Genomic DNA, 15,709 nt, shown 5'->3' on the forward strand with positions numbered 1-15,709 from the left:
TGATTGTAAGTTTGATTTTTCTTTGGATTTGAGCTATTCTAATGTAAGGGACCTAGAATATTGAATGTAGTTAATGATCAAAATATTAAATGTGGGTAATGATGTACTGACATCTGAATGGATAGCTGTGGTTTTCAGGAAATACTTGGATTCAGGAGCTTGCTGGACAGTGGCCCAGTCTAAATGAATATGTCAAAATCATTTAATCTGTGGCTTGATGTGGAATTTCATGGCATCACCTCACTAAAAATGTATTTGAAATTTTTCTGCTTTCCTTCATTAATTCTCTGATTGTTCTCTGTCCTTTCCTGGAGGCAGTAACTCATACTGCAGCTTCCATGTGTGCTAGCAGCCCTCTGGTTCTAGTATGTTACTCAAGTGGATATTCTTCATGTGTGAACCTAGACAATGTGTTAGAAGACTATCTCATTGTGGAGGGGCATTACAGCCAAGCCCAATGCTATCTTCATCCAGCGGTCCATACTTGTACACTTTCTAATGTAAGTCACCACATAAGTCAGATGTGGGAGTCCTGGCTAATTTTTCTTCCTTCTTCTGCAATGACATTGAGGCCAATTGTAGTGCTTCCAAAACTATCTTGGCTAAGATAAGGCAACCCAGCTCGCACCAGGAACCTTTCTGATTAGTATAGCTCAGTATCACACCAGGTGGTGCATTTACCAGTTGAGTTAGTGGTGAACTTAGGGTTTCAGCTTTTATCAAAATTTTGTTCAGATTGATTGTTTCTTGGTGGGTTATAACATAGGAATATAAGTAAAGGCCATGATGCCAAAAGGCCATCTTTGTTTCATGGATAAACCATGCCAGATGTCCTCTCACCATATTCCTCTACCCTCCCTTCAAATGCTCATCTTATTGCTTTTTAATAGTGCTGTCTGCGTCAATGGCTTTCACTGGTAATTTATCCCATAACTCTATTACCCTTTGAGTGAAAATGTGCCACTTGACTTCCTGTCTTACTCCTAACTTCTAGTTTGCGTTAGTCCAATCTTTTGGTCAATCTTGAAAACATTGGATATATACATGGATCATAAGGCTTTAGTTGAGTTATTCCGAGCAAAAAGAATGGGGAATTATTAGTTAACAAAAAAGCCAACTGGGTCCTTAAACAATGGGCTAAGTCTGCCATGTATGGGGCCTGACTTACACTGACCCACAGAGCACAATGCTTTTCGAGTGGTGGCGATGTCTGCTTTTCTTCAGCCTTTTCTCTGTATTGTAACTTGTTACAAGGTTTAAAGTAAAAGTGAAATGAGCTTTTTTAAAGATTTGTTAATTAAAATGTTTTTGCCAGTTGATGTCTCTGTTAATATCGAGATACAATGTCCACCCATTTTTAAAAAACATTTTGGCTTACATTGGTGATGCCATGCTTCTGGAAGACCTACAGTCACACACAGGAGGACAAAACCTCCCAGTAAGTGTGGTCAGTATTCATGTGGGACATGTGCCCGTCTGTGCTCTCCCTTTTAAGTATTCAGTCTAACTCATAGATCACAATTATTTGGAAGCAGAGACGGTGAGTAGCATAGAGTGAGTGAATGAATGAATGCAGCTGTTTAATGAAAGTCAAGATGTGGACATAGTCTTATAATACAGATTCTTGTAATACAGATTCCAAGTGCCTGGCAATTTAGAAATTCTAATTTTTTAATATCACCAATACCAGGAAGTTTCACATGCTCTCGTGATTTTTAAAGGTGGTGAAGTTGGCAGCATTCCCCACAAAATCTGCAGCAGTAACGTCTACATGAAAGTGTCATAACCACATTTTCATCTTCCCTTCTCTTCTTTCAGATTCAGTTTTTACAAATGGACAGGCTACAGACTATTTATTTCTTGGGAACATTGTTTATACAGTAAGTAAAACAATCTCCGTAGTAACATGAAAAACAATCCCGGGGGTAGGAATGTTGCCAGTTGTCTTTGGTAATATTTTTATTTTGTGTCTGCTGCCGTATGTATCTGGTTGAGGCACAAATTGCTAGGTCGTGACATGTTCAACTGCGAAACTGGGAAATCAGCAGTTGATATTATGGATCCAATAAGCAGATCGTAAACCAGTACCACAAACATTATCAGTCCCACACCAGACGCATTACTGTTCTATTCACCTAGCTAGAAAATGGCCTATTCTATTTGAATTTGAGTTGGTCTGCAACCCCCAACAACCATCTAATTCTGATAACTGTTATAATATCCTGCCACTACATAATTTCTAGAACAAGTATTGTTTAGTTTGAACAGCAGTCTGGGTATGCTCCAGCTGGCCTGCTTAGTCCTGTACAGACCAGCTCTTATTTGGTAGCAAAAACAGAAAATGACTTAAATGCGAAACAAGTGTTTCCACATCTGAAAGAGAAAAGACAGGTTATCAGACGGGTGGGGACCTTTGTAAACACCAACTAATCCAAGCAGAGCATTGCAGGAGAGCTTAAGAACTTCAGGACATTTATTAGAAGATATAACTGTAAACTGTTAGCCATGCACTACTGGTTCTCTTCCCACAAAAAGTAATTTGATAAGTTCATATAAGATCATTTATGCTACTTGTAGTCAAATCACCATCATCCTTTATCAAATAGATCTCAAATTCTGACTTTGATTTAATTTCAGAATTAATTAAATCTTTATTTTCCTATTACTTTACAATAAATTGTATCAATAAATCACCTGCTGTTATTTTTTTGTCATAACACATTTCAATCTCTTTCTACAGTACGTTGTTGTAACTGTATGTTTAAAAGCTGGCTTCGAGACAACAGCATGGACAAAGGTAGAGACGATTTTTAATATTGTAAATATAAAACCTACATATAAAAATACTTCTTGAAAATATTATTTAATCACTTCTAATTTAGGTTAGCTATTGGAATGCTGGGAACTTCAGGGGATTTCTGGCTTCCTGCAGCCGCCATTTCTTCGGTTTTCTTTTTCAAGTTTTGTGTTTGCACACTGACTGGAATATCTTTACTAATTAAATATTAACCATTGACAATTACATTTAAAACTACTTCCTTCTCCCATTCTTGCTTTTTTTTAATATATATATTTTACTTTTACTTTGTTTCTAACTAATATACTATATTCTAAGAGTACGGTAGCATAGTGGTTATGTTACTGGACTAGTAATCCAGAGGCCTGGACTAATAATCCAGAATCATGAGTTCAAATTCTGCCACGGCAGCTGGGGAATTTAAATTCAATTAATTAAATAAAAATCTGGAATAAAAAATACAGTATCAGTAATGGTGGCCATGAAACTACCGGATTGTCGTAAAAACCCATCTGGTTCACTCATGTCCTTTAGGGAAGGAAGCCTGCCGCCCTTACCCGGTCTGGCCTATATGTGACTCCAGACCCACAGCAAGGTGGTTGATTCTTAATCGCCCTCTGAAATGGCCTAGCAAGCCACTCAGTTGTAAAATCACGCTACGCGAGAAGGCAACTCACCGCTACCTTCTCAAGAGCAATTAGGGATGGGCAATAAATGCTGGCCTTGCCAGCAACGCCCACATCCCATGAACGAATAAGAAAAAAAGTATCGTATACCAAAAGTCTGTAAACACTTTCACTTACCTGTTTTATCTTAATTGTTTAGTTCCAACCATCCATTTTGATTGGTGGAAAAAATGCTGCAAAGGCTGGTTTTCTAGTCGGTTAAGACCCAGAAGTATAAAGGTTGACTTGGTTGCATCATAGATTTGGCCAGAGCAGCATTGCACATGATTTTGAATGTAAAAGCAGAAAGCACAACCACTCATCTTGTTGACAGTCCAATTGTCGCCTGATTAAGTAATTCAGCAGTAGCACGGCAAGGGTTAACAGTTTGCATGTTGCAGTGTTATTAGTTTGTTTATCTGTTTAATAAAATATTTCTTGTCTTTTTTTTAGTTCAGTCACTTGGCTGTGTGGGGCAGTATATTGATGTGGTTGGTCTTTTTTGGAGTCTACTCATCCATCTGGCCCACCATACCTATAGCACCAGATATGCTTGGACAGGTAGGCAGTAATGATATTTTAATTTAAAATGATAGCAGATAAAATACGATAGAGACATTAAACATTTGCAAAGATGTTTAAGGAGTGAGCCTTGCCATTAAGACCACATACAAGGGGGGTAAAAAAGAATTAGCTGTGAAATGATTAGACGTAGAACAGGACATGGTTAAATGACAGGTGTGATAATATTGTAAGACAAAAGGAGGCATGTTGAGAGAAATTAGAGAAATAAAAAACATATACAAGACCCAGGGAATGTGTAAATCGTTAAAGCAGGTTAGATAAGTCGGAGAGGGGGAGCATGAAAACTTGGCAAAGTGGAATCTGGTGGAAGAAAATGGCAGGTCAACACCAGGGGTGCAGACCACCCGCTGGAAGTGTACTGATGCAGGATCCCGTTCCCAAGCACCAACCTTCTTCCCACCCCCCCTTTTCTGGAAGTACTGGTATACCCATCCTACTTTTCCAGTACCTACTGTCAGATAGAAAAGTTGGTAATGGGTTTTTAGGGAGTCCAGGGAAAGCTCCCCTGAAAACGTCTGAATTTTTATACTAAAAATGTTGTATCCAATTCATTTTAAGCACTTCTATATTTCACAATTAATAGATATTTAATCTTAAAGACAGTAACATTTGGATTTTCAACAGACCAACCAGACCATCATTTACCCAAACGTTACCTCAACAGTCCTCTCCCACATCCAAACACCCTGCTGTCCCTGTTCACAGAGAGACCCAACCGCCTCCAGAACTAGTTCACAGAGAGACTGTATCCATCCAACTCCTTACTCCTGCACAGACACTATCTTCTCCTACTCTCCTTGTTCATGCTGGCACTCCTCTTCTTTCTCGCACCAATCATGCTGGCACTCCTCTTCTCTCCCTCCATCCCAGTTAAGCTGGTACTCTTCTTCCACTCTCCCAATTCAAGGTGGTGCTTTTCCCTGCTCCCCTCAGAGTTCATGCTGACACTCTTTGCTCCCCAAATTCATAGTAGCACTCTCCTTCCCACTCCCTCTGTTAATGCTGGCACTCTCCCTTCTCCCCCCATCCCAAAGCATCTCTTTTAGATTCACCTCTCTTCACCCTTACCGTCTCTTCCCCACCCCCACCCCTACCCCCGCCACAGTGCCATTCTCTACTTTTCGCCTCTTCATTCCCTCCGAAAGCATCCAACTTCTGCCTGTTTCCCTCCCCTCCAATTCCACTTTTCCTCACCCCTTCATTGCCATCTCTTTCCCTCTTTCACTGCCATCTATTCTCCTTCCTCCTTTTCACTGATATCCAGTATCTCTTCTTTCCCCTCTTTCAATGCCATCTATCTTGCCCTACTACCCCCCTCCCCGGCTTGCTCTTACCCGAGCCTCCTATTGGGCATTGCTTCCAGCACTAATGCTGAGTTTGTGTTCTCTTTAAATAGAACCGCCCACTCTACATATACAGACACCAATCGTGGCCATTAGCTCTGGCAGCAGTGTGGAGAGAAGACAAGGACCTGTTCTGGTGCATTAGCCACTGGACTCAGGAGGAGTGTCACTGGGACAGAGAGGACTGGCAGCAATGATGTTTGCCAGGAAATGCTTACTGGGCCCACAAAGCGCTGACTGTTACCATTTGTTAGGATACCCCAAGGAAACAAACCAAAGGCTTATTACTAAAGCTTGTGTGGAATTTTCTGTCCTTGAGTGTAAATGCAATCCCCACAAGCAATCCCTCTGTACCATACTGGAAAAACATTTAATAAGTAATTGGAATGGAGATTTCATTAGTGATGACATCACTGAGCTAGGAGCCCCCTCTCACACTCCGATATACTGGTATGGGGCTCAATATTGTTTCACTGAACCATGGACCAGTTCATTCATGTCACCATCCTGATCAGAATCGTGGGAAATTAAAAATGTTTCCCCCCATAATTTTTTTTAGTAATTCCACTTCAGGACCATTATTATAAGATTTGTAATGTAAGTAATTGCCATCAATCAGATACTGGAATCTCCTTTTAATCCTAAATGACAAGTTTTGTTGGAGAGGGTCACACGGTTAGGAGACTGTCAAGGAGCAAGAGAGTGAGTGAAAATACATTAAAATACTCATTTTATTTTTTAAATGTGACAAGGTTCCAGGGTCGTGTGGGTTCTGGTGCCACTGCAGAGTATGCGGCAAGCATTGTGATGCTTTCAGCGCCTGAAGCTCTATGTAATGTTAAGCAATACTGTTTTCAGTGCTTGTTGTAAATAACGCCAGCAAATTTGTCATACTCATTACTGCAGGTAAAAGGTGGTCTCTGGCCTGGGTCATGATCTACTGACGTATTTGTAGGAGGCAAAATTTTATTATTGCAACTATAAAACATATCAAACACTCCTGAATGTATTGTGCAACCTTCACTACATTTGGTAATTCCTACGTAGAATTGAACAAACCTCAAGCCCTTCAAATAGATATTTTGTTATGCTGAAGGTATTTTTCTTTTTAAATATAGGATAATACTGAATGATACAAAAGATCCGCAAGTTCTTTACGTTCATGGTTGTAAAGTTCCTGTTAGGACGCTAATCCCCTTCCACACACAACCACCCGAAGAAGTGTGCCGCTGGCAGCAAATATAAACAACTGTGGGCAGCTGTTCGGTTAGACCTTCACCACAACAAATACCCATACTAAGGATCTGAGGTTTGATCAATTCTACGTAGGGGTCACCAACCATAGTGCAAGTTCCACAATACACACGGGAGTGTTTGGCATGCTTTATAATTGCAATAATAACATTTTGCCCCTCACAAATACTTCAGTAGTTCGAATCCCAGGCCAACAGAGACCACCTTTTACCAACAATCATAACAACAACCACCACCACCTGTATTTACGTAACGCCTTTAACGTAGTAAAATGTCCCATGGCGTTTCACAGGACCGTAACCAAACAAAATTTGATAGTAAGTATGACAAATTTGCCTCAAGGGTACATGACAGTGATGCAATCCCGCAAGGTCCTTTTCCAGATGTTGCGGAAGGTCCAAGGCTAGAAATGAATGTCACAGTTGCAACTTTCTTTGGGAGCCATACAGACAGTATTCAAAACTATATGCTCGATACATATACCGTTTCTTCAGGTACCTATCAGCGGCATGTGATATTTTTATATACCGTGCATCAGAGCCTCTTACTGAATGTTCAGCTCAACTCATCAGTGACGCTTGTAAGCTCAACTTGAGTGAGTAGCTGCACCATCAATGAACAGATTGTTATACTGATGTTAAATATTGTTTAAAGAGTGATTTACCAGTGTACTTTGGTAAGTGCACTGAGTGGGGTACTGAGTCACACAGATAAGAAATGTCCCAGGTTTTATCCCCATTCTCAGTAAAACTGAGCCAGAACTGCAGTGGGGATACTGCAATGCCCCTGGACCAGGAAGCTATATAATAAATTAGGGTTCGATCTCATGGATGCTATCCAGTGACCCCTGTTGGAAAGTGTGGCTGTCAGGTGAGGACAGCATTGGGCTCAACTGTTATCCTCTTCTACGGTTGAATAACCTAGCAACACCCACTATTTACATTCATTAATGAAGAATATGCACTTGGGCATGGTTCTGTAGGGTACCCTGGAACTGTGTCCCACACAAATCACTGTCTTCAGGAGGGGAGGGGAAAATTAAGGAGGACAAAAATTATTGTGCTCAGGATTCTTCTTTATAATATCCATGAGATGGCAACACTAAAGCTCCCTGATTAATATGCTTGAATGGAGGACTGTGTTCTGTGCCTAAATGTAACTAGACCTGAATGTAGGATTGCAGTTTGCTGCTGTCTGTCTTACAGAAAGAGATAACATTCTGTCAGCTGTTGAGTCAAATGCTCTTGCATTGAGTGGGCTGTAGCATGTATATAAGGGGTACACATCAGCAATGGTTCTTGAAAAATAAGCCTACAACAGCCACCATAACTCTACACCAGTGATTAATGTGTCCTATGCCACTCAGTGTTTTTTTATTTAAATTTTTTTCTAATTCAAACATATGCAGGGAGCAACGATTTTCGATTTTTATTTTAAAAATCACTACTCTCAATATATGTTTACTGCATGTGTTTGAGTTAGAAAATAATTTCTTTTAAAAGAATATTAAAATTAATTTTCACCAGGTCTTTGCTGACTGATGAATATATTGGTACAAATGTAGTGCAAAACCATGAGATAGCATGCATTGTTAAGAGAATGTGAAAAATCAAAATTTAAAGGTATAAAATAAACAGGACACAGATCAAAACCCGTGTAAACCCAGCATAAATTAAGCCCATATTGTACCGAGTACATTTCTATCTGGATTCAATTTGAACTGTTGCTCTTCAGTCTGTAGGTTGGAACATGTTCAAAAACTCAATGATCCATTTCACCTTTTACTACTTACGAGCAGATCTTCCATGGTGTTCTGCACAGGCAATCCAGAACCTGGCACGCAGTTTGTAATGTTTATCTCCTTTCTTGGCTTGGCATCTGTTTAGCTTACACCTGACTATGAAGCACCATGGGATATTTTCTACATTCAAGGTGGAAGTTGTTGATTACTGTGATCCTGCTGAAGTTGAAACTGAACATGCTTCTGAAGCGATTTTGTACACGACTGACTCGAGCTAAAATATCACATTCCTTACTGATACTGAAAAATACAGACCTCAGAGAGACAATATTTCTAATGTAATTTACCTACCACTTTACCAAACTGACTTAAATTGCAAGTAACCTTGTTGTAATCTACCCAATTTCTCTTATTTCCAATTATTCATGTGACAATTTTTGATGGAACTCCCATGCTGGCTTTGCAAGGGACAAGTGCTTTATTTGTTTGTTCTTTCCTCCTCAAAAACTTCCTTTTTCTCAGTTATTTTTATGATTATAAAACATATTTTTTGTTTTCCTTACTTCCCACAATGGCTTTGCTGAGCAAACTAACACAGTTGGAGTCTAGATTTTGGTACAGCTAACTTTAAAGAATGAGCCAGAGACTGACGACAGCAAACTGGTCAAAACTGTTGTCGAGTAAAGCTACAGATGAACAGTGATAGGTTTTCAAAAACAGGACCAGTGCATACCTCTAAGCAGAAAAAGCTGTACTTACCAAACAAAACAGCCATGCTTGACAAAAGCAATGAGATAAAACATAAAACTGAAGGAAAGAGCATACAAAAGTGCAAAAGACTGGGAGAGATGTAAAGAACAGCAAAGGAAGACAAAAAGGATAGCAAAAGCTGCAAAAAGGAAATACAAAAAGAAACTTGTGAGGGAGATCAAGATTAACAGAAAAAGTTTTTACAATTATATTAGAAGAAAAAAGGATAGTCAAGGTTAATGTGGGCCCTTTAAAAACAGATGCGAGTAATATTGCAAATGAAAATAAGGAAATAGCAGACTTGTTGCATAATTACTTTGTGGTCAGTCTTCACAGTAGAGGAAGAGGATAATATACCTGACATCCCAGGGAAACTAATAATGAATCGAGGACTGGAACATAAGCAATAAAACAGAATTAGAAAAAATAATGGCACTAAAGACTGACAAATCCCCAGGACCTGACTGTTTCCGCCCCAGGGTTTTAAAGGAAGTAGGTAAGGAAATTGCAGATGCTTTAGCTATGATGTTTCAAAGCTCTCTTGATTCAGGAATTGTCCCTTCAGATCGGAAAATTGCAAATATAACTCCATTATTTAGGAACGGTGAGAGAGAAACCAGGAAATTATAGACCCACTAATCTAACATCTATTGGGAAGTTATTGGAATCTATAATTAAGGACAGAGTGACTGAGCACTTAGAGAAATTTGAGCTGATTAGAGCCAACATGGATTTGTAAAGGGTAGGTTATGTCTAACAAATCTAATTGAAATTTTTGAGGAAGTAGCTAAAGTAGTAGACAGGGGAATGTCTATGGATGTAGTTTACATGGACTTCCAGAAGGCATTCGATAAAGTTTCACATAATAGACTGTTAGCTAAAATTAAAGCTCATGGAATTGAAGGCAAATTATTGGCCTGGTTAGGAGATTGGTTATGCGGTAGAAGACAGAGTAGGGATAATGGGTATGTACTCGAATTGGAAGGAAGTGACTAGAGGTATCCCACAAGAATCTGTGCTGAGGCCTCAACAATTCACTTTATTTATTAATGACTTAGATAATACAATAGAGAGCCATATATCCAAGTTTGCTGATGATACAAAGATAGGTGGCATAATAAGTAGTGTAGATGGGAGCATAAAATTACAAAGATACATTGATAAATTAAGGGAGTGGGCAAAACTGTGGCAGATGGATTTCAACACAGGTAAGTGTGAGGTCGTCCACTTTGGACCAAAAAAGGATAGATTTGAGTATTTTTTTTACATGGTGAAAAGCTAGGAACAGAGGAGATCCAAAGAGATTTAGGAGTCCATGTACACAGATCACTAAAATGTAATGGTCAGGTACAAAAAATAATCAGAAAGACTAATCAAATGTTAACCCTTATATCTAGAAGGCTAGAATATAAAGGGGAGGACGTTTTGTTACAGCTATACAAAGCCCTAGTTAGTCCACATCTGGAGTACAGTGTACAGTTCTGGGCACCGCACCTTAGAAAGGATATACTGGCCTTGAAAGGAGTGCAATGCAGATTCACCAGAATATTACCAGGGCTCCAAGGGTTAGATTATGGGGCGAGATAACATAAACTAGGCTTTAATTCCCTGGAATATAGAAGGTTGAAGGGTGACTTGATTGAGGTTTTTAGGATTTTGAAAGGAATTGATAGAGTAGATAGAGAGAAACGTTTTTCCGCTGATGGGGGAATCTAGGACAAGGGGACATCCTTAAAATTAGAGCCAGGCCATTCAGGAGAGATGTTAGGAAACACTTCTTCACGCAAAGAGTGGTAGAAGTGTGGAACTCTCTTCCACCAAAAGCAGTAGATGCTAGCTCAATTAATAATTTTAAATTTGAGATCGATAAATTTTTGCTAGCCAAGGGTATTAAAGGGTATGGTGCCAAGGTGGCTAAATGGAATTAGGATACAGATCAGCCATGATCTCATTGAATGGTGGGACAGGCTTGAGAGGCTGAATGGCCTACTCCTGTTGCTATGTTCATTGATGTAACACTGCCAAGAGATGTTTTTCCTACTGTTGAATATCCAATGTTACGGTCCAGACTTGGCTGACTAACGCTCTGGGCCACAGGTCAGCAATCAAGCGTTTCATAAACATCCTCATCTGGCCCTGCCACAGTACCCCTAAGCAACACAAAAAAAAACGTAAAAAAAGAACTTGCATTTACATAAGCGCCTTCCATAGTCTGTGTGTCCCAAAGTGCTTTGCAGCCAATGAAATACTTTTGAAGTGTCATCACTGTTGTAATACAGGCAAATGCACACAGCAAATTCCCACAAACAGCAATGAGATAAATGACTGGATAATCTGTTTTAGTGGTGTTGGTTGAGGGATACATGTTGGCCAGGACACCAGGAGAACTCCCTTGCTCCTCTTCAAGTAGTGTCATGGAATTTTTTTTACTTCTAGCCAAGAGAGCAGAGGGCTCTCCGTTTAATGTCTCGTTCAAAACACGGCTGTTCAGACAGTACAACATTCCTTAGTACTGCAATGAAGTATCAGCCTAGATTATATGCTCTGGCCTCTGGAGTGGGGCTTAAACCCATGACCTTCTGACTCAGAGGCAAGAGTGCTATCATTGTGCTGTCCAGGTTGGCTGCTTAAACAGGTGTTAGGCCCCTCATTAGCGTGGCGTCTGGTTTAGAACCCCTTTGGGAAATTTGGCTGCCCTGAGCGGAGCGTGTGCTGGACCTGGTTTTGCTGGCATGGATGTGGCCGAGCAAATGCCTACAACCACAAAGGTAAGTTTAAAAAAAAAAAAAATTCTCCTCCCAGCTCCACAGCACCCTTGTGGGCCACTGCTGCCCGCAATTGGCCCCCCTGCTGCTGACTTCATGCAACATGCAATGGGGAAGTAGCCAGCACTCTAGAAAATGCATTGGGGCTGAGACTTTGGACTGGCCAGTGAACCAGTCTGGAGCTGCCCAACCCCAGGACTATTGTTCTTTTGGTTTTAGAAGAATCTGAGAGTTTGGGATAGATCACTGAATCGTTAATTGACCTATAAGACATACTTGCAACCTGTCTCTTTTGCTGCAGTTACATAAGGCTGCAGCAAGCCTTTCCTACTAGCGTTCACATCTTCATTGTAGTGTGAGCATTGTCGGCTAACTTTTAGCTAGACTAAAGGTGACTGGTGGGAGAACTGCCATGTGGAAAAAGAAAAGCAAAAGCCATTAAATGCAAAGGGCATTCCCCCAGCCAAATTACTCTCATTAATTCAATTTATGTCAGGAATCCATGTAAATAAATCCTGACAGCTGCGGCAGGTTTCATTTCGAAAGCACTTTGACAGGAATGTGGGGGCCAGTGAATCGTGAAATCTGACTGTGTAAGGTAGAGCTAGCCGTTGGCCAAGCAGGGAAGGAGAAAAAGATATTTACTGCAGTGGCACATTGTTTTGTGATGACTTATCAAAGTGGGACTGTGGTGCATGCTCCAAGAATCTGTGCTATCCCTGAAAAGCACTGGTGTCTTGTGAGGGGATGTGCTGAACAGCTGGCACATTTTAAGGCTGACCGCACATTACAAATTTCAGCCATCCCATACCTAATGTAGTTGCTGAATAGTAAGGTTTAGAGTCTGCTAGCTACAAGCCTCTTGAGAATTTTGTTTTGCATGGCTTATTTCTAGAGCCAGCACTAAATAGAGCAAGTATTCCTAAAACTTCTTTACATCGTACTTAAGCTTTAAATTGGCTTGAGTAATTTTCTAAAGCTGGTCAATTAGAGAGGGGAATTTGACAACAACTTTAATGTGTCAACATTGCACAAATGTAAACAAAAAAACAAAATACATTTGTATTAATTGCTGATTTTTTTTTCCCCATGACTATTATTTTATTACACTCAGCAAGTAAATTTGATCCAAAATGTCTCGATTGGATAATGGCTAATAAAATGCACAACTGCTGTTAAACCCCAAGATTCAGAAGCATGTTCAAAGAGTGGCAGATTCACTTCCCTCTTTGATTGTATCTAAGATCTGTGTTGAGTTCTCAAGAGGCCGTCCACAAAAAGGTCACTAAACTTTCTGCAGTTGCTTTGTGATAGTTTCTCACAGTTTTTCAAGTGATCCAAAGGGGAACATTTTGACAGTGACGAATGATGGAGTATTCTGCTTATTCCCTGTGAAGAACATCCCTGTTTGCAATCACTGGGCTTGAGCACGAGATCAGTATGGTAAACAAGGCTTGATAAAGTCAATGATCACCTCATGCGAATGCCCATATGTTGAAAGTAGCTGGTTATTTATGTAACACAAGTTTAATAGTTTAATTCTTCTCTGAAATATGTGCACAATGCTATTCTCTTCATAACTGTTGATTGCAGCATTCATACTGAACTGTTATAACCAGAAGGAATGAAATAATTTTTGATGGTCTAATTGTACAGTAGTGGTGTTCAAAGCACCTAACAAGAAAAAAGTTTACATAGAAACAGAAAATGTTAGTTTTTGCAGACAAAATATTCCTAAATAGAATCATAGAATCATAGAAGTTACAACATGGAAACAGGCCCTTCGGCCCAACATGTCCATGTCGCCCAGTTTATACCACTAAGCTAGTCCCAATTGCCTGCACTTGGCCCATAAATAAATCAAATGAAAGATTAAAATGTAAAACTAATACATGTCCGTACTCAGCCCCCAGAACACAGTAACACTGGAGCCTGTATATTTTTAATCTGTATGCTGTATCTCGCTCTCAAGATATGGATCAGTAAACTGTACTATGGAGAAGTCTATGGTGTGTTATTAGGGAACTGAGCAATTTATGCAAAAGGAACAGAAAAGCTGTGGAAAGACATTAATAAAAATTATAGTATTTGCATTTTTTATATCTCAATTAATATATTTAGCTGTATGGGTGGTGCAGTGGCTCTGAGTATTGGAGAACTAACCAGCCAAAGGGACCGTCACCAGAGGTTTGGGTGCAGGTCAGCAACAGAAACATGAATCCAAGCAAACTGAAGAAATGTGGAATAATTAGCTGAGAAAAATTATAAAAGTAAAAAAAAACACACCCATTTTGCCATTTGTTCTGGTGGAAAGGGAGTTTCTGAATCAGTAGGTTTATACTGTACTGCCGAGCAGTTTTACAGCTTGTAAAAGACAACTCTGCTGATGGTCAGTATATTCCCAATCACAAATCTGATATTTAGTGACTGACTCCAAGGATATCTGTAACTATTTTTCACACACCTCATTCAGCTCAGGCACCAAAGCAGCATGCACAACTTCTGCAGCCTCAGAAGTCAGAATGTATCTTTCTCGCTATACTAAGAGCGTTCAGCAGCAGTAATGCAGACCTTCCAATCTGAGGAAAATAGTACCTTTCATGTCCTCAGGAAGTATCAAAGTACTTTGCAGCCAATGAATTACTTTTGAAGCTCAGTCACTATTGTTAATGAAGGCAAACAAGATTGCCAATTTGTGACAAGAAGAAAAGACTTGTATTTATATAGTGCCTTTTACAACCGCTGGACATCCCAAAGCACCTTACAGCCAATTAAGTACTTTTTGAAATGTAGTCACTGTTATAATGTACGCAGCAAGGTGCAACAAACAGCAAATAAGATAAATAATGAATTAATCTGTTTTTGGTGGTTTTGGTTGTGGGAGAAATGTTGGTTAGCAATCTCGGGGAACTCCCTGCTCTTTGAATAGTGCCATGGGATCTTTTACTTAACCTGAACAGGCATGTGGCCTCAGTTTAATGTACCATTCTACAGACAGCACCTCTGGCAGTGCAGCACTCCCAAGTGTCAGCCTAGATTATGTGCTCAAGTGCTGGAGTGAGGCTTAAACCCACAGAGGTGAGTGTGCTGAAGAGTGTATGTATTTTGAAAAATGCATGAGATTGTTCAGAAATGTAGATGAGTTGGTAGGTCTGGTTTTCCTGTAGTGGATCAACATACATTCAGATGCAGCTCACTATACGTTGCATGTGATGACCTATTAGAACCATTGGTGAGCGAGCTTTACGTAAAATTTTAAAAACATACTGCGGGCTAGATAAATCAATGCCATGGGTTGGATCTGGTCCATGGGCCTTGCATTGTGTAGGACTGCTGCTGACAACTTTCTGTGGCCTCCCTTTGTTTCTAAGCAAGAACATTGCATGATTTTCTTTTGTGTGTGCATTTGTTTAATGCAGGACGATCCTAGAGGAAGGGATTGCCTTGACATTCAACTAATTAGCATGGAAGCATACATCTGGCTTTCTAATTACTGCTCTAGGCTTGCTGAGACCCAAGCTGTTACCTTCATTAAATCATAGTGCTGTCTTTTAAGGAATTTATACATGAATTCCCTATAAGAATTGTATCTAAATTAGTATCTCACTGACCTCTTTTCATTCTTTAAGGATACCAACTGACAGAGATTGGCAAAGGATGGTAATTGGCTAGACCTGGTCAAGAACAATAAGTCTGCCTAATGTAACAAAAGGTCTAATGTGTCATTCAACACCAAGCAGAACTTGTGCAAGTACCTTGTGTAATTACTACAATTATCATACGATGAAGACAATACCATAATTGACCCT

General features: G+C 39.8%; 1 protein-coding gene across 2 annotated transcripts in view; it reads left to right on the top strand.

The window, feature by feature from the left end:
• Nucleotides 1-15,709, top strand: part of atp8a2 (ATPase phospholipid transporting 8A2) — a 450,298-nt gene that overhangs the window by 379,149 nt on the left and 55,440 nt on the right. The window contains exons 31-33 of one of the 2 annotated variants that reach the window (XM_067986025.1): nucleotides 1,819-1,880; nucleotides 2,741-2,797; nucleotides 3,916-4,023. In XM_067986025.1, coding sequence (XP_067842126.1) covers nucleotides 1,819-1,880; nucleotides 2,741-2,797; nucleotides 3,916-4,023 — 227 coding nt within the window. The remainder of the gene's footprint in view (nucleotides 1-1,818; nucleotides 1,881-2,740; nucleotides 2,798-3,915; nucleotides 4,024-15,709) is intronic. The other variant, XM_067986027.1, reaches the window with a different exon arrangement.

This window comes from Heptranchias perlo, chromosome 6 (genome assembly GCF_035084215.1).
Source record: "Heptranchias perlo isolate sHepPer1 chromosome 6, sHepPer1.hap1, whole genome shotgun sequence".
Classification (NCBI taxonomy): domain Eukaryota; kingdom Metazoa; phylum Chordata; class Chondrichthyes; order Hexanchiformes; family Hexanchidae; genus Heptranchias; species Heptranchias perlo.